Here is an 18,695-nt window from a genome sequence, read left to right as displayed (position 1 = left end):
ACCATCAAACTAGTTTATTAAAGAGTAAACAGTGGGGAAGAAAAACATTGCTCTTGTTCTACTTCTGTTTTAATGGCACAGCACAGCAAAACTGGGAACCTTATCATAGGAAAACATCTCCACCTGCTTTTCATAGAAATGAAATTATTTTACAGTAGTAGTTACCATTTAATGAGTCTTCCTAGCTGAAAAAAAAAAAACCACCAACCAAAGAAACAAAAAAGAAACCCAACAGAAAACCTTGCAAAATGCATCTTTTGGGATACTTCATGACAGACCATTCCAGCAGGAGTCTAAATACACAGATTTTAAGTTTTGCCTAAAGTAGGATTTTAAAAAATATTTGGTCCCTGGGTTCTTTATTTATTTTGGAAACAGTACCAAGTTTTTATTTCCCACACAAACATCAAGTAGCTAATTCCCTTCACATTCTGCTGAACACCTGAGGTAGTGGACATAGCAGCATCCCACATTTAAGCTTACATCTAATTACACTTTACAGAAGCATCTGTAGAAAGTGCTGCTTAAGGACGTACATACTTCCCTCAAGCTAAATTCAGGGTGAGCAACAAGCGCACAAAGGCTTTTGAAGTTTAAGTAACATTTAATTGAAGCTGAGTGACTGAGGTTAAGACAGTAATTTTCCACACACATGCTAGAACTGACAGCTCTGCAGATGTGCAGTAACCTATGGAAAAAGGGGATTGTTCTCTCCCCTGCCCTCCCCCCTTTCTTTTTTTTTTTTTTTTAGATAACATTGGCACTGAAAGTAGGGAGATTACAAGCTCTTGTTGGCACAGCTGTGACATGTGTCAGTATACTGTTCTACAAAGGGGAAAATTTCCCCCACTGTTTATAATACGTAGCCTAGCTGGAGTCCATTCAATCATTTTATGCCTTCAGGAAAGCTTTATGTGGCTTATTATTAAAACGGTTACAAATCCCTGAAATCTCAACAGATGTTTGCACTGGACTCCAAGGATTCCTCACCCTTTAAGCAAATACAAGCCCACTAGAGTAATCACTGTTTCACAGAGGAATGGCTCCCTACATCTCTCCTGAACCACTGCAGGGGATAACTACTAGTCTGTCAGGTGCCATGGGGCACGGGATGGGTGGCAGCAGCCTCTCCCCCTGCACATATTTTCCACTGAGGCCCTCCTGTGGCTGCAGAGCAGATACTGAACATCGTTTCCACTGGGAGAAGGACAGCTGAGCGAGAAATATCTGCCCAGTTCTTCAGGGAAAGGTAAATCCACGGTCAAATCCACAGCTGCAACGGAAACTAACCCTAGGGAACTTCTCCAGTGAGAAAACATGTGACAGCTGGCAACATTATGGATGCCCCAGATCAGGTTAGCGAGGGAGCAGCAAAAAGAAACCGGACAGTGGGAACCAGGGGGATGAAGGGCTGTGGGATTCTCTCACCTTCCACGCTGCAGCTAAGTCATAAGAAAAAGCAGGATCAAACTGGCAAGATCTTGTCCACAGGAAAACTTTACCCTCAGGATAATTACAAAGCAAAGCCTGCAGAATCAGAAACATGTACTTACAGAGAAAAAAAGCACATATTTAGCAGGAATAGTGTCCCAGTAAAAATCCACCTTGTTCTAGTCCAGTCCCTTGGTTCTGAATTCATTTCAGCTTTAATGTGTTTATCGACAACGAAGAAGTTGAATGAAATGTTTCCTTCTCTAACAGAAATCTAAACCTAAGCTTAAAGAAAAAAAATAAAGAAAATTTCTGAACTCAGAAAGCAGCATTTCAGTACAAGAATCTGTTTTTATTTTTACAGTGCAGTGATTGAAACAATGTAGAAATTTAACTTGCAAAACTGAATTTATATCACAATGTCTATCAGAAGGCAATACATATGCGTTGTTTTGTTTTTAATCATAAAATATTTCTCTGGACACCAGAAATTACAAACCCTTAATGCTATACACTTCACTTTATTTTAGAGACTAATTAATCATAATTTAAATTTATCTTATAAACAATTTCTTTTAAAAAACATGGAAGATAAAAAGAACTCAAGTATTAAACTCAAGGCCTTGATTATTATTATTATTTTCTTTTTTTTTTTAAACAAAGATATTTTAAGAAATGTATCAAAATGATAACTCTGTGGGTATTGTAGCTGCTAGTCAGGCTCTGTAACACACTGCTCCACAATTTCACGCAAGTTTGGATTCTCCATCGCAGCTGCTACTCTCTCTTTGTCATTGATTTGCTTGTTGACTGCAAAACACCACAGGAAAAGTAAAGTCAGAAGCAGTTTTCAGTGGTGCTTTACACATACTGCATCAGTACCGTGACAAATGCTAGGTATCATACTGCAGTGAAGATTTTCCAAAGCTAGTGGATGGCCAGCTCAAAGTCTGAGAAAATGCTGCTGTACAGTAACAGTACATTGTGTCAACTTCCTTTTCAATTTTCTTTTTAGGTGGAAGATATTATTTGCGTAATATCCAAAATTGAAATGTGTACAATAGCTGATAAAGCACTGTACAGGCAGACATTTAAGTTGCATGGCCTAGAATAAGAAGGCTGTGCCAGACAGGACAGAAGGACGAGACAACAAGAAGAGTATGAGGGTGCTCAAGAGCCAGGAGTCGAAGGACAGAGGATTAATAGGAAATTGAGAACAAAGCAAATGAAAGCTCAGTCACAATAAACCAACCATCAGAAACCAAACATTTTTGTTACTTTTCCAGTTTAGGAAAAGAATGTAAGATGCACTAATGACGTGTCTTGAAATCCAGCATGAAATTTGTGACAAATTAGTAGTCCAAATTCTCCAGGTTCAATTTCTAATCATTTAACCAAAAGAACCGATCTTCCCCATACAAAGATGTCTAATGCTTAAGAACAAAAAAGCCTGGGACGTTGCCTAGACAAAGGCTTTAACAGCTTTTTAAGCCAGTGATTGGCTATAGCTGAAAGAATTTCGATGTCCTGCAAGTTTTACTTTAAACATTGACTGAGAAACATATTTTTGTTATGATGATGTTAAGATAGCAAGATCAACCAGTCAGGAAGTTCTTCATATTAATTATTCAGCAGCACGGTTGCAACTTATTTTGTTAGAAACAGAACTCAACATCTGCAAGAACTGTGGGGTTTTTTTGTTTAAAAAACCAGAACAACAACAAGAGGCAGCACATGTTCACAGTACCAATACAGCTTTTGAAACAGCCTCAACTACAAGTTTCATTTTAAAGCTTTAACAGTGTATTCATTTCTGAAAAGGACAGCAAGGTAGGGGAAGAAAAGGACTTCTCACAAACACACAGTCTAAGGCTGCACTCATTCATAAGCTCTACTTACTGTCTTCTTCAGTGGAATGTGTACCTTCAGATATGTAGATTTCCAGCTAGAGGAGAGATCATTAATGTTAGATGCATACATCAATAGCTGAATATATTCATTACTGGAAGAAAACAAATTGTACAATACACATACAATACATGTAATTCATACTTTTAAACATGTTCACGGACAATGAAAGGGGACTGATGACAAGAGCTGATCTTAGACTTCACTGCAACACAATCACAAGACAATCTCCTCTTCCATTTCAGAGAGGCCCCAATAATCTTTCTTCAAAATTGTGGAGGCATTCATTCCTCACCAATATCAACTGCTCTTGTGAAAAAGTAATTGCAGTTAGGCTACTGGAAAGAGAGTGGAGAATTGGCACTACTTTTCCAACAAGTTCTCTGCAGGCTACAATTCAGGAACAATTTGTTTAAAAGCCACCAGCAATGCAAGTGTCACTTTCACAAGCTAAGCGCTCTTGAAAAGACATCCTTAGGAAGAGATTCCTAATAAGATATTCCTCATAAGTTTTGCTCAGTGATGAGAATCACAGATATTCTATTTGAAAATGGTAGTGTAATGCAGTATCTATTTCCTGCGTGGGAACAGATTGTAAGACTAGAATCTAAACAGACCTAAATCACCTTCATGCATTTAACAAGCCTGGGAAAAACAACAGCAAAAAACCCTCACACATGTTGAGCTGTGCACTGGTTTTGGCTGGGACAGAGTTAATTTTCTTTATAGTAGCTAGTATGGGGCTATGTTTGGGATTTGTGCTGAAAACAGTGTTGATAACACACTGATGGTTTAGTTGTTGCTAAGTAACGTTCGCACTGGTCAAGGACTTTTCAGCTCCCCATGCTCTGCCAGGCGCACAAGGAGCTGGGAGGGGGCACAGCCGGGACAGCTGACCCCAACTGCCCAAAGGGCTATTCCATACCACAGGGTGTCATGCTCAGTATATAAAGCTGGGGAAGAAGAAGGAAGGAGGGGACGTTCAGAGTGATGGCGTTTGTCTCCCCAAGTCACCGTTATGCGTGATGGAGCCCTGCTTTCCTGGAGATGGCTGAACACCGGCCTGACGATGGGAAGCAGTGAATGAATTCCTTGCTTTGCTTGTGTGTGCAGCTTTTGCTTTCCCTATTAAACTGTCGTTATCTCAACCCACGAGTTTTCTCACTTTTACCCTTCCAATTCTCTCCCCCATCCCACCAGGGGGGAGTGAGTGAGCAGCTGTGTGGTGCTTCGTTGCCGGCTGGGGTTAAACCACAACAAGCTGCAAGGAGATCTCATAAAACTGACTTACCAAAGGAAAACCAGGTAAACAAATCCTATGCCTTTTATCTTATCTCACTGAAGCTAAACCTATTTGTTACCATGTGTCCAGCATAACAAATCACTGTCTACCTAATTTTCTAGAAATGCAAGTCCCACTTTACACTGTTTAAGTGGAAAGATGAAGCTAGCAACTATAAAAACAAAACGACAACAACAAAATCAACACCAGAAATCCTAATTTATACTTTAAATTATTTCAGGCAAGTTTCTAAAGGTCTATAAAAAGCTATGTTTGTCATTAAAGGTCTACTCTTAGTTCCTGCTAAGACCCAAACAACTTTCTTTAAGGATGTATTAACCCCCCATTTCCTATATAGTTTCTTACACTCCAGCAGCATAGCCAGGGCTAGCCTCTGTTAGGTACAGTATATTGACCAGGCTCAGGCCCGTATGCCATCTATGCAACAGTTCCTAAGACACAGGTCATAAAGAGATTCCCCAATGCAGTTCCAGTTTTGAATTCTACAGTTCTTCTAAACGCTAATGAACCTGTTCTGAGGTTTTCACTTCCTAGATGATGCCTACATAAAGTAGTGGAACTCCCCTGAACTGGTTTCTATCTGACAACAGAGTAGTTCTCTTGCTTTCAGGGCTCGCTCACAGAGAGTTGGTCCACTGGAGACAACTCTCAAATATTCCAAATGGTACAGCAGAGACAGTTACTATTAATATTTTATATTTATGATGCTTAGGTAGATTGAAATATTGCAGAAGGCCAAATTCATTTTCCCCAAGGCAAAAGTATGATTTAGATTCTTTGTAACACTGGATTTGAAAACACCCTCTCTTCCGCCAAGCAAGAACCCGAATGACAGCTGGTGAGGAAATCCCTTGAAACAGGGTGTATTTCAGAAGTGCAGCAATAAATGGTCTTTTGTAAAGGAAAGGAAGAACCACAGTTATTCGCAAATCCCTCCATGTGCTACACTGTACTGCAACATCACTCGCTCCATAGGCAAACAAGATTTAAAGAGACCCCATCCTTCATCACAGCTTGCAAGTTACTTGATACTGCAGCATACACTCTTTTAAAGAGAACTTGGTATACATTCATGTAGTTTAAAGCAAGTTCCAGAACAGATACTTTACCTTATGTCTAAAAGGCAAACATCTCTGAAGTTTTATTCTTAAACAAAGGCCTGTTTAAACAGAACAGATAAGAGATTTTCTTGTAAAATTCAAGGTTTGAGGTGCATTTTCAGAGAATCCATATTTAACAATCAAAACCTAGCAGTATAATTGACCTTCTCCTTTTGTATTCTGAGCAGCACAAGCCACAGAGGAGACTAAATAATTTGTGGCTTGATCCTTTGGACATAGCTTCTCAGTTAAGCTCATACCTGCCTTACAAGCTTAGGAGGTCTCTGGTCTCTAAACACCTCCTAGAAACACTAAATACAAAGTCCTCCATTTCCAGCTTTCTTCTATATTTTTGATAGAGCTCCCCAGCTGTCACTGTGGCTGCATCTGTACTGAGAAGAATGCTTGTTTTGTTTTCAAACATTTGTTCAAAAAATCCAACATAAATTGCTTGAAGAACACAAGCCTGCAATGACTGGGGAGCAATTCAAGCTCGTAACTTCACTATTTAATGTCTAACGTACAGACTGAGCAGAGGAGTGTTGTGGTTCATCTTTGGGAGCGAGATCCAAGCTTGGAGACACCCCTACCACCAGCCCATTGCAGTTTCCCCACAAAGCCTGGCTTTGCGATGAGCTACGCAAAGACAAAGCCATATTGCAGCCCCAGTTTGTCCTCAGGCTGAGCCAGTGGTAACAGCAATAGAAAATATTCCCGAAAAGAACTACCACCTTAGAGTACTCTGTACAGATAAGGAAGTTTGGGAAAAAAAAAAATCTGTTTACTGCCTACATTCTTACATATGCTACCCAACTCTTTAAAACAGTTACCATAACCCTTTCCTGTAACAGCATGAGGAACTGTGCTTCAGCGGTCACACAATACCGATAACGACTGCACAATCAAACAGACATCAAAGACCTGGCTGACATTTCAGTGCTGAGAACATGATTAGCATGAAGTTTAAGGTTTGACATGTACATCATTGATCCACAGGTCTGAGCCTTAACCCACTGACATTCCTAAGAGGGTCAAACTATAAAAACGTTATTACTGTTTGGCATGCTAATGCTTTACTATCTATACTTTACTTTCTACATAAAGCTGCAAAGGTTTATTTGGGCATAAATACATGTACTTCTTCATTAAATTAAAGACTTATTTTCCCTTAAATATTTAAAACAGACTGAGAAATCTTAGTATTGATATATAATGGTAAGAGTTGCTAACCTTGGTACATTTAAACAAATAATTTCAGAGATCTCAGATGTGATTTTTCAGATGTGATCTCACCACAAATAATAAAGGGGGGGGGGGAACAAACCCACAAAATAAGCCAGTGTAGATTCTCATTCAACTTAATTGCTTTCAAACTCCTAACAGTTCAGACCTTTTTTTGGTACTCTTGGATTGCATGTGGGGTTTTTTGTACATATGGGGGAAGGGAGAACAGCCCATAAGGTAAGGGAAAGATGGAGACAATCATAAAGTTTTAACATTTTTTTAAATTTAAGAGCTGACAAATTTTCAATTTAACATTACTAAAATAATTTGGACAATATAAAGAAGGAACTCTGTACCACTTCCCAGCAGATTTTTGAGAGTTTCTCTTTGAAGAGTTTCCCTAACTTGATAAGAACAGATGGATTTCCCCACATTTCCTCTGGTTTTTGTTTGTTTGCTTTGCTAGTAGGGTTCTCAAGATGAAATTCCTGGCCAAACTGCTGGCAAAGCAATACTGAATTTTAACTAAGACTGATGTTATTCAGACAACCTAAAATTAACATTACGCTCATTGTTACAGATTTGATGAAACAGAAATCTTACCAATGAGAGTAGCCAAAGAGCAATGAGGTACTGTTGGTGTAAACCTGATGATAACCAGATATTCATCTTCACCTATCTCATGCACTTCAACACAGCTTTCCGTTACCACTTCCAGTTCTTCTAAAGTATTAGGTTTCTCCGGGTCCCGGATAGTACGGATTATATCTAAAGCAGAAGACAAGTGACCAACAATAAAGCAGCGTTCCTGAATTTAATAAAAAGTACTTTTATTAGAAACCATCTTCCCAGCATTGTTTACTTTGTTCCTCTTCAGAAAAGGCAGAGCTGTAAATATCAGTGATACATTATCTCACAAATTGCTTCAGAACTGAGCAAATTAAGGCATTTATTGTTCACTGTGCACATGTTTTTTACATTCCAGTTCTAAACCTGCTATTATTTTTACAATCCCATTATAATAAATAGAAATCAAAACATGCCTATTAAAGGATATGTATTACCTTCGGAACTACAGGTCATTTAATATTAGCCTATCGAAAAGATAGATGTAGATGTAGTATTTCAGACAGGTTTGCTTGCCTTTCAGGTTTTTCAAAATCTAACTTATTAACAAGACAAGCCAGATTTCCTTCTCATCTTCTCTCCACTTCCCAGCCCGGGCCTCACAGATAAGATTTTGAAGCCATCTTAAGGAAAGCCAATATAAAAATAATGCACTAATCCATATTTATCTGTATCAATGGTCACTTCCTTAGCTTGTAAAATGTGGAGATCAACTAGTTTTAATATACCTGTACAGAAAATGATAAGCAGCATTGCCTTTGATAGAAGCAACGTGTTCTGGATTAGTTTAAGGAGGTTTCATCACACAATGAAATAGAATTACATTCATTGTTGCTTTTTCCATAGAGCAAAAGGTTTTAAAGTAATATGCAAAAGCTACAATACTTGCTTACAGGGCACCAAAAGATAATGCACAAGAGAGTATACAAATTCAGTAAATTTCCTAAGAGCCTGAAAAAATAAGTCTCTGCATTTCAATGTATTTGCTGAGTGACGTAGCATAGAAGGAAAGGCAAGGAGATCTCTAGCCTATTGACATCTGTGCCATGTACACGGCATAACTTGAAGAGACACTAATTTTGACAGTGGAGGCCAAACCTAGGAAGTTCCCAGCTGTCCCTCACTCGCTGCTGCCTTGTATGCAGTTGTTTGCCCCAATTACAAGCATTTCTGGTATAAATAAGGTAACTAAAGGGATACAGGTTAAGATCACTTTAAAAAAAAAACAGGTTAAAAAAAAAGAAGATGTATTTTTAGCCAGCTGTAGTGATTTTCTTTTTAGTGTAGCCCTATCAATAGCTCTACTACAATAGCTAACTGTATTGCGAAAGCGCACGTGACGCCAGCCTTCACTACAGCAAATTACTTCAGTCTGTCTTCAGGTACAGACAGACCTGCCCAGCCCTTAACTTGAGAGCTGCAAAGCTGCTTTCAGTGTCCTCCTGACATTAAGCTGATAAGCCCAGCCTCTCTGCAGGCATCACAGGCATAGTACAACACGGCACTCATATTGCTATATTATTTCCAGGCAGAAAGGAAGGAAGCAGCCAGTGGGGAGGGACGGTAGGTCATGTCTGTCTGGACTCCATCCATGCAGGCATACCCTAAAGTCTCTGACCGGTGAGGGAGAAAAAGACTTACATTTGTACAGCTGTATAAGATTTCACTCCTGGTACTCCCCTCACCTTCTCAGAACCTCTCACCCTCCTGCAAAGGCTACTCAAATTGCTCTCAGAACCTAGGTAATCCTTTCAGCAGGGCTGGGAAACACTTGTTGTCCAAAGTAAGTTGTCATCACTCATACCATAAAACAAAATTTGGGATGAATAAGAGAACTTCGCCCCATTCCCTAATTCCCAGGGAAGCAGACAATTGCTTGAATCATTCTGAAGCCCCTAGCCTCTGTTTCTCTGTCTACATCACAAGGATGTGATGCTGCTGAATTACAAATCTAGAAGACGCAGTAGATGCCACAAGGCTATTTGTTCTGTGTTCCCAATGAATTGACAACTGTCCCCTCAATTACACTGGGGATCATGATGGTAACATGCAAGCAAACTGTCTAGCTTTATTAGAATGTTTTCCAGCAAACAGATTTAATAGTCCCATTTGTCAGATGGCTAAAAAGTGTTTTCACCTTTTTTCCATTGTTCTGTCTCTAGTATCACTTTTTGCTTAAAGTCTTAGACAACTACAGAAGTCTAGCCAAACAAACCACCTCAATGAAAACAGAAAGACTACTTAAAGAAAATGTTTTTGATCCTGCAACATCTAACCCTATTTGATTTGAAGCAGGGGAATTCTCACTGAAATGACTTTTGATGTTTTATCCACAAGAATAGAACAGTTCAGTTGGAAGGGACCTACAACAATCATCTAGTCCAACTGAAATTACTTCCATATATACATACAACAGAATTATCTTCACATACACATTTCCTTGCAATTTGTCACATTTCTTTCCCTATTTTTAAATGTTATCCTCTTTCTATGTGAAAAGGCCCACTTAAAGAAGAAATCAATTACTTCACCAAGCAGTGAGAGGAACACTGAAGCTGATTTAGTTCAGTGGTATTTCACAGATGTCTCTGGTCTTTTAAATCTAAATTTTACACAGACAGATACTTTAATTCTGCAAAGATCATGCACAAGCATAACCCTATGGATGAACTGCAATCAACAGGACTACTTACATGCTTAAGGTTCATTACCTAAGTTATTACTTAGGACCACTGATGTTTTAAAGTACCTATATTTAAACATCACTCAAGTTTTAAAATTGAGTTTGTTTGACATTGTTTGACAACGTCAAGCTTTTATTCTTTTTAGATAAAACTGTGTACAGTGCTGCATAAAATCCTCACACTACTCCTAACTGTCTACACAATAAAGCCTTGAAGCTTGGCAATGTTTTTGGAATCCTCTAAGGTCCTACGTGCAGCATTGTCAGAGGTGAAATCTCTCCATATTTTACAAAAAACTCAGTCATTCAGTAACAGAAATCTCCATTTCGCTGGACTATCTGGCTGACCTTTCTGGAATTACTTGCCTTTCCAGGTGTGTCCAGCTCCTCTTCTGTCTAAGGTGATGAAACGCTAAGGTAACTCCCCCCAACGCAGGGACCGGGCAAGCCCAGCAGCAGTCCAGCCCCTTTCCCACAGCTCGGGAGCTGGGAAGCAGCAGCATCACCCACCAGTCAAGCAGGGCATGAAGAGTTCTCTCAGCGCACTCCTTGCTCGGGACCCTAACAGTGACCGTGGCACACGCTCCATCCCAAGGTCACAGCATCCACCCCATCTCCACACACAGCCTGGGGCTGGCCATGTGGCTGGGGAAAGCTAGCAGGCACCCAAGACAGGCCCTCAACCTTCCCTTAACGCTTCCTGGCCTCTCCAGCACCCAAAGGGTAACCCCTCCCCGCCCCACATCCCTGGCAGCGATTCCAATTCTCAAGTAAGCCAAATAAACTTCCTTCCTGCCCCACAGCAAGAGCAGCCACCCTCGCTCCAGCCCCTCAGGGACCACACACTCAAGCCCAGGACACCGATCCGGCCCCCCACAAGGGCTGGGCAGGGCCTGGCTTCCCCCACCTCACACCCCCCCAAGGGCACAGCACCAACGGCCCCCAGCGCCCCTCACAACCCCCGCCCCGCGGCCCCTCACAGACCCCCGCGGCCCCTGCCCCACGCTCCCTCACAGCCCCGCTCCACAGCCCCTCGCAGGCCCCTCACGACCCTCGCCCCACGGCCCCTCACCCCAGGCCTCCCCGAGGGACGACCCTTGTCCCCAACAGTCCCATGCCAGTCACCGTAAACCTCGAGCGCCTTGTCCTGCTCCATGGCCTGGTTCCGGGGGGCATGGCAGCCCCTACGCAGCCCGGAGTACCACAGCACCCTGTTCAGCGTGTGCGACAGCAACCCCAACACCAGCGACATCCTCCCGCTCCGCCATGGGAGAGAGCGAACCGGACCCTCTCGGCCACCGTCCAGTCGCCGCCACCGGGAAGTTCCTCACGGGGCGGGGACAGGAGGCCAGGCCTGGGGGCGGGGTCGTGTTATGGATGCTCCGCCCAGGGGCGGGGCGGGGGTGTGGTTAGTCGGTCCCTCAGCATTGGCGGGATTTTGCTGCTGCGGGGGGTGGGTGGCTGTTCCCGGGGGGTCTCAGCGAGCTACCCGAGGGGGCTCAGCAACCCCGGGCAGCGCGGTCGGCTGTGCCTTGGCTCTGTGGAGCTGCCATGGCGCCGGCAGGCCCGCCCGCCCACGCAGAAACACCGCCGGTCTGCCGGGCTTTGCCCAAGGAAACGGCGCACTTTCCAAATAACGGTAGCAACTCAGCTTCTAAAGTAGCACGGGGGAGGGAGCCGTCATGATTTACTTTCCAAGCTAGAGCTGCAAGATTTAGTAGGAAGAGGCACGGCTTGGATAATGGGAATTAGGGGTAGGTTTGCTGCAGGTTTCGAGCTTCTTCAGACGGCTCAGCTGTGCCCAGAACCGCGTCCCCAGGTGCTGTGAGGAATATAAAGGTCCCCAGAGGCAGTCGCCTACCTTGATCTCACCGCCCGCAGGGAGCGACGGTGGCGGCAGCCCGGTCCCCGCCCGCCGGCCCTCACGAAGACTACAGCTCCCAGCGCGCATTGCCCCCCCGCCGGCCGGAGCTGGGCCGCGGTGCCTGCTGGGAGTTGTAGTCGCGCTACGGCACTGGTCAGCGCTGTCAGCTGACCGGAAGAAAGGGCTGCCCCGTCCAAGATGGCGGCGGGCCGGCCGGTAGGCCGGGGGTGGCGGCCCTCCCTGAGGAGGATGGAGGGGGCGAAGAGGGAGCTGCGCGTACTGCTGTCGCCCCTCTCGGGGGAGGCGCAGGGCTCCCTGCGGGACGCAGCCTGGGTCCGGCTGAGCAGGGGCCAGGACGCTCTGGGCAGCCTCCTGGTCCCTGGTGGGATCTACCTGGATTCCCTGGTGCCGAGCGGAGGCGTCCGGGCCCGGGGCAGCGTCCTCCCGGGAGCCTGGGCTGAGTAAGTGGCAGGGGGCGAGCAGGGGAAGGGGAGGCCGGGAGGGGTCCCCCGGCGTCGCTCTGCTGTGGTGAGAGGCGGCGGGTGGACCCCAAGGGCTGAGGGCGCCTTCCGAAAGGGAGCAGCCCTGCACAGGCGAGGGCAGGCCCTGAAAGCTGCAGGAGACTGAGGGGGACTTTCAAACCCTGCCTCGAAGTGGGATGCTCTCCACTTAAAATCCCGTTGCTGGAGGCGACTTTCACTTATATTTACTTATTTGTGTAGTTGTGGGTGTATTCGTTACAGTAGATCAAAAAAACAAAAAAACAAAAAAAAGGAAGAAAATTCGCCTGGTTTTGTTGAGTTGCTGGCTTAAAATTTCACAGTGCCCTGACAGCTTGGCTTCCTTGTCTGCTGGTCAGGGGCAAGCTCTTGTCATGTGATCGCTGAGTGTCACGCACATGTTCTTAATCTGCTTTAGTAGCTTTTAATGCTGAGTGAAAACCACAGTCACACTGCATTTCTAAAAGTCTGTAGTGTCAAGCAATACCAACACGGTTACGGTGCTCCAGTCTCGTGTTTTGCTCTGCACCATGCTAAGTGGCTGCCTACCTGTTTCCTCTCTGCCTGCTCCCCTCTCCATACGAGAGCAGGTGTGGAGACAGACACCTGAAGAGTTTCTCAGCCCCAGCAACGGGGAGGCAAAACATATAGAAATAGGCAATATGCTCTGCTTCTCCCTAGCTGGCAGTGCTGGTTTTCCTCCTCCTGAAAGAAGTTCTGAAGTAGAGCATCACTGCCGTGGCACGTGTCACGGATGGCTAAAGGAAAGAAACACACAAGGATAGAAAACCCCTGTATTCTTGAGAGGAAGAGAAGTAGGGATTCCTCAAGCGCTGTCTTGCATTGCAGTCTCTGCTAGGGGTGAAATATGTTCTAGTATTGGGAGGGGAGGGGGCGGCAGCAGAATCTTTACTGCAAAAGATTAAAATTTTACTGTCCATCATTAGCACACTTCCAGAACTGTTCAGTGTATGAAATGTGGAAAGAGAATAAGGTCAATAAACATACTGAATGTTGTATCTTCAGCTTCATGTGGGAGAATACAGAAGATGATCATCTGCAAGCAGACAAGACAAAAATACTGGCTCTTAGTAAAAGTCATGAACTGTTTGTCTATGAATTCACTATAGAAGATGGAAAATACAACCCAATTTCCCTGCACAGTTGTAAGGAAGATACACTTAAAAAGCTCCTTGAAGTTAAAAACATTAGTGAGTAAATTTCAATGTGTATTCCATATTTGAAATTATTATAGGTCTAATTCTGCTTCACCTAGTGAAACAAGTTGAGGCAGTAGGATTGAACGCTAGGGAAATGTCAAATACTTTCACACTGATTTAAAGTGATCGGTAGCAATATTAATGAACTTGAAAAATAATAGTGACATTTCTGTATTCAAAGATGACATTGTTAGAGGGAATTAAACTGTTGTAGGGTAAGGTGTTCAGATGATACGAAGTTAAAAATAAACTTTTAATGAAACATATTCATGCAACCCTGCTATCTCAACCTTTCCCTTTAGTATTGGAACTGATGGAAAACGTAGAGATAGGGCTCCTCACTAATCCTGCAAAGACCAATTATGTGTTTAACCTTGTGTTCTATGATTAGCAAATGCAGTGTACAGTTAGAACACACGGTCTTTCCAGGACCTAGGCCTTTGATGTGTTACATGTTCTTAAACAGTCTCCATTGCTAAAGTATTTTTATTGCCAAAGATTGTAGTTTTTATTTTCAGCCCTGACTGAAATACTATTTTGTGATGATTTTTTGTGTTCTTCATAGTATTGTCCACTTAAAAAGCCTGCACTGGTTTAGGAAACTGTTCTAAAATTAGTGCTCCTGACATAGAAAGTGAGATTTAAAACAAAACAGCCCCCCCTCAATCCCAGCTTTTATTAAGGTGGTAGCAGAGGCAATGAATTTGCGCTGTAATTTTCTTGAGATATCTTTAGAAATCAAAAGTACCAGATTGCTATAATCCTAAAATATCTTTAAATTTACAGGTCTGTCTTCAATTTTCTCTTTGAGGATACTGTCTTTTGAAAACAACAAATGCATACTTCTGCTCAATAAGTTTATTGTTGTGCATCTCACCTTTCCTGGAAAAGACTCACCCTTAGAGACATGTGACTGCTTTACCCTTGATTTGCCTCCGCAAGTTTTGGAAAGAATAACAGATGCACACTTCTGCAGGGGGATCCTGTTTCTGTTAGATAGTTCGGGCTGGATTTGTATCCTTTGCAGTAGAGGCTAGCTCTCAGTGTAAATGATCTGGAAGAACAAAGTAATTTTTCTTTTCTGTCGGGGTTAAGCAGAAATTTCTTGAAAGACATTCAAGCGTCTGTTTTGAAGATGCTTTCAATAAAGGGGTTGTGTAGCGAAGTGCTAGTTAATGTAGTAAAAAATGCCGTAGTCATGTATCAAAGGTAGTTTCTCAACATGCCACTGGAAATCTGTTTCATGCTGGAGTAATGGTTTTCACTGTTTTTGATATGTGGATCTGCGTATAACAGGCTTACCTCTACTGTCACTAGACTTTATTTTCTTAATTAGAACCTTTAGAAATTATCTACAGATATGCAGGGAATCACAGCTTGGAAACCAGATAACTGTCTTTTGTGTTCTAATGAACAGGAGCTCAGACCTGTCAGACTGTTCCACAAGCTGCTCAACTTTAAGCTATTCTTTGTCAATTTTTTCTGACACGTATGTAAAAAATGCAATAAAGTCAGGTTACTTTTTCTTCCTAATTATATAACTGCCAATATATATTTGTCCCAGTTCACTTCTAAGTATAAATTAACTCCTTTGAGATGGCAGAAGTTGCGTGTTTGTATAGCACCTGGCACAATTCCCTTCTAATCCTAGCTGAGCTTGGAATGCTCTTGTAAAACAAACAATTCTCAATGTGCAGAGATTGGCTTGGACCACAAAGTTAACAGAAATTCACCATCTTCCCCTTCTATGTAATTTCTTGTTTGTTGGACAATCTGAGGCCTGGTGTTTTCCTTGACACTGTTTAAAGACATATTTGACTCTTTCGATGGTACAAATCTAGCAAACGTCAATGTAGCACTCTGCCAGGGAGACACGCAGGATGAGGACAGGAGTCCAACCATCACATCGCCACTCACGGCGATGAAAGTGTCGCATGATCTCAGTGTCGCTGTGATCATCAGTTCTGCCAGCTATGCCATCTCTGTGGATCTGAACATGTACTTCAGGTATGTTTGGAGCAGAATTCTTAAATGAAAGTTTTGAGTACAACTAACATTAAAAAGTGCCTCATCTTGGTCCTGTAATAGTTGAGATGCTGTCAGCTTTTTACTTTGAGTTCTGGCTCTGTGATAGAGCAGAAATTTCATATTTGTTTAAAGATTGCCCATTATTATTTGCTCCAATTTATGCTCTGTCACTTTAACAAATAGAAAAACTTTGTATTGGACTTTATTATATTTTTTCTAGGAAGGTTAGGATACGTGCTGTCAATTAGTGCCAGTGGTGGTTGGTAGCACCTTTTAGAAATACTGTAGGGCATGGGATTGTTAAACTATTCTCATACAGCTTTACTGATTTTGCTTGATAAATTAGGACTAGGTTGTAATTTAGAGGTGTTGTCCACCTTAGAGGAAATAGCATTGGCTTTTGATGGCTTACCTGGATACCTTTTTGTGAATGCTGTTAATCTGAGAGAAAACTGCTTCACTGATAGCTCCTGGAGGAGTTAAACATGAAGGAAAAAAAATGTTAAATCATCTGAGGGAGGTGAAATTTAGTATTTATTTCTTTGCAGACAGTTCCCTGGGCATTTGCTCTGTAAGAGAGATTCTGAAAATCTCCCGGTGAAGCCTCCTGAAGGACTTGATGAGGATGACCTTGCTAGTTCTGACTATAGCATGGAGCTTTTGTCATTGCCTTTCCGCACAGACAGGTACATAATGAAAATACTTTCTAAACCAAGCTGGTTTTTGCCTCCTTTAGATAATTGATTAATAAACTGCTGAATTTTTTTTTTAGTTGTAGTTGTGGCAAGTAAAATCAGCTCATTCTGCTTTAAATCTTTTGAATGTTAGGATGATGTTAGGAAATGGGCCGAGACAACTTTACGTGTGTCATCAAACAGCTTCCAAATAGTAATTACTGTTTAGGGTGTTACCTTTAGTTTGATCCAGTATTGACAGATTTTTGTATTCCAAGTACTTTACAGTTTGTTGTGTGTTTAGCACAGATGAGTGCATGCGGACTTCAAAATATTTTGTGCTCATGTAAAATATTTTAACTGTGTTGTGACCCTTAGTATTAGAGGTATTAATACTAATAAAATATGTTAATTATAACTTGATGTAATAAATACTCAATTCTAGAATTAATTTCATTCAACTTTTTTTTTTATTGATGGGAGTGTTTTCTGTGAGGAAAACAAAGTTTTCTACTAAAAATGCTCAGCTTCATCGACGTTGTCAGCTAATGCAGCTGTGATCATTCACCTTGGCTGCAAACAGTATTTAAATAGAAATAAACAGGACATGTTAAGGTTAAAATGCAAGATGCTGGATGTAATCTATAAGCTTAAAACACATATTATTTAACTGAGGAAACTTTAAAAATGTATTTATCTGCATTGTTGTTGGAGTAGTGCCTGGTGGTATTATGGGTAACTTCGTTCTTCACCCCAGGTCCTGGAAGGCACACTTATCCTCACTATGTGATACAGTAAGGAGAAGAAGACCAGGTTCTCCAGATTTGGTGAATGACTTGAATTTACCTTGGTATCAGTTTTTTACCCATGTTGAAGATCATGATCCTGAAATCTATGAAAATTCCGAGAAGATGGTGGCTTTTGTTCCACGGGCTGTTACGTGGGCCCTTTCCAAACCGTTACAAAGCGATGGTACAAACCTCAGCGATGCAAGACAGCAATGGAAACAAATCCCCATAGAAGCACCACAAGAAGTGGTGAAACTGGAGTGTAAATTGGTAACTGGCGTTAAAGCCCTGTTTGTAGTATTAACAAATGACAAAGGATTGACTCTTGCTCTCTGGGATTTTGAGTCACAAGATGTGACGTATTACCACTTTGGCAAAAATAGTGTTTATGTGGATTGCAGTGAAGAGGTGCCATTATGTCTACTTCTCACAGGTGAGGAGGTTTTTTATATAACTGTTCTGATGTAGCCTTCTGATAAAAGCTTTTGTTTTTTTTTTCCTGTAGTGCTGCTCTTTCCTGTCTGCCTGCTGCTGTTGGCTAATTTCTAATGCATTCTTGCCGAGGTGAAATCCAAATGGAGCCACTGCAGCTTTGCATCATCATTTTGGAAGAGAGGCAGTAGATAGAAATGTTGGTGTGTAGCAACTTGCTTATATATTTTTAATTATGGTTTGATTCTTTTATTTAGAACATGGTCTCTCCTTAGTTCTGTTTGGTTTAACTCAAGAAGAGTTTTTGAATAGATTGATGATCTATGGCAGTGCTGGAGTCGTAGATTCTGTTTGTCATCTCAATGGATGGGAACGATGTTCAATTCCAATACATGCGCTAGAGGTAAAGAAATCTGTTTCATGTCTTACAGATAACAAAAATATTTCTTTAAAGTAATGAATGCAGTTTAGCAATGTTAGTGGTGGTTTTAGACTCAATTAAAAGTATGCCTCAGTAACCTAGGGGCAAAAAGTGCTGGTTTAGTTATTAAATAAACAATTAAAAAAACGAGTAACCCAGATGAGTAGCCCAAAAGAAGAAATACAGCAACAAAGTTAATGCACATTAAAAAAAAAATTTTTTTTAAACTAAGCAGTGTTCAAAAATCCCTCTTAATTGGACCCAAAAGCATTTTTGCCAATTTCTGCAGCAGTTTTTTGTCCTCTTGCAAAATGTCAAATATTAAAATAAATCCTTGGAACTAGATTTTTGTTTTTATCAGACTACTCTTGTAAAGCCTAGAGGAGAACTTAAAGCTACCAAATGTTCCTTGGTATCCCTTAACAATATGTGATAAAATATTTTTAATGTACCAGACCACAAAACAAATCCGCTTGTGTCTCTGCAGTTTTC

General features: G+C 41.8%; 2 protein-coding genes across 3 annotated transcripts in view; one reads left to right on the top strand and one right to left on the bottom strand.

Moving 5' to 3' along the window:
• Positions 1 to 2,097: 2,097 nt before the first annotated feature.
• On the bottom strand, positions 2,098 to 11,624 carry CIAO2A (cytosolic iron-sulfur assembly component 2A). Of its 2 annotated transcripts, XM_072871131.1 has the most exons (5): positions 11,402 to 11,624; positions 7,570 to 7,734; positions 5,752 to 5,801; positions 3,331 to 3,376; positions 2,098 to 2,241 (listed from the first exon to the last, which is right to left on the bottom strand). In XM_072871131.1, exons 1-5 carry the CDS (start codon positions 11,526 to 11,528, stop codon positions 2,144 to 2,146), a joined length of 486 nt encoding a protein of 161 aa, XP_072727232.1. In that variant the 5' UTR covers positions 11,529 to 11,624; the 3' UTR covers positions 2,098 to 2,143. The 2 variants fall into 2 exon arrangements, with proteins under 2 accessions (XP_072727232.1, XP_072727234.1); XM_072871133.1 differs by lacking the exon at positions 5,752 to 5,801.
• A 714-nt stretch (positions 11,625 to 12,338) lies between these two features.
• SPG11 (SPG11 vesicle trafficking associated, spatacsin) overlaps positions 12,339 to 18,695 on the top strand; it is a 36,443-nt gene continuing 30,086 nt past the window's right edge. The window contains exons 1-7 of the mRNA XM_072871745.1: positions 12,339 to 12,601; positions 13,667 to 13,851; positions 14,647 to 14,874; positions 15,669 to 15,867; positions 16,437 to 16,574; positions 17,320 to 17,783; positions 18,040 to 18,185. Coding sequence (XP_072727846.1) covers positions 12,339 to 12,601; positions 13,667 to 13,851; positions 14,647 to 14,874; positions 15,669 to 15,867; positions 16,437 to 16,574; positions 17,320 to 17,783; positions 18,040 to 18,185 — 1,623 coding nt within the window. The remainder of the gene's footprint in view (positions 12,602 to 13,666; positions 13,852 to 14,646; positions 14,875 to 15,668; positions 15,868 to 16,436; positions 16,575 to 17,319; positions 17,784 to 18,039; positions 18,186 to 18,695) is intronic.

The sequence above is a fragment of the Ciconia boyciana genome, chromosome 8 (genome assembly GCF_034638445.1).
Source record: "Ciconia boyciana chromosome 8, ASM3463844v1, whole genome shotgun sequence".
Classification (NCBI taxonomy): Eukaryota; Metazoa; Chordata; class Aves; order Ciconiiformes; family Ciconiidae; genus Ciconia; species Ciconia boyciana.
Note: the sequence above shows the minus strand (reverse complement) of the source record. Positions and strands in the feature narration are given on the sequence as shown.

Coding starts and splice junctions, on each gene's coding strand:
- CIAO2A (XM_072871131.1), bottom strand. CDS start 11,528: ATGTCGCTGGTGTTGGGGTTGCTGTCGCACACGCTGAACAGGGTGCTG. Junction 7,735..11,401: donor CAAGGCGCTCGAGGTTTACG/GTGACTGGCATG, acceptor CTTCTGCTTTAG/ATATAATCCGTACTATCCGG. Junction 3,377..5,751: donor GTTTGCCTTTTAGACATAAG/GTAAAGTATCTG, acceptor TCTCTCCTCTAG/CTGGAAATCTACATATCTGA.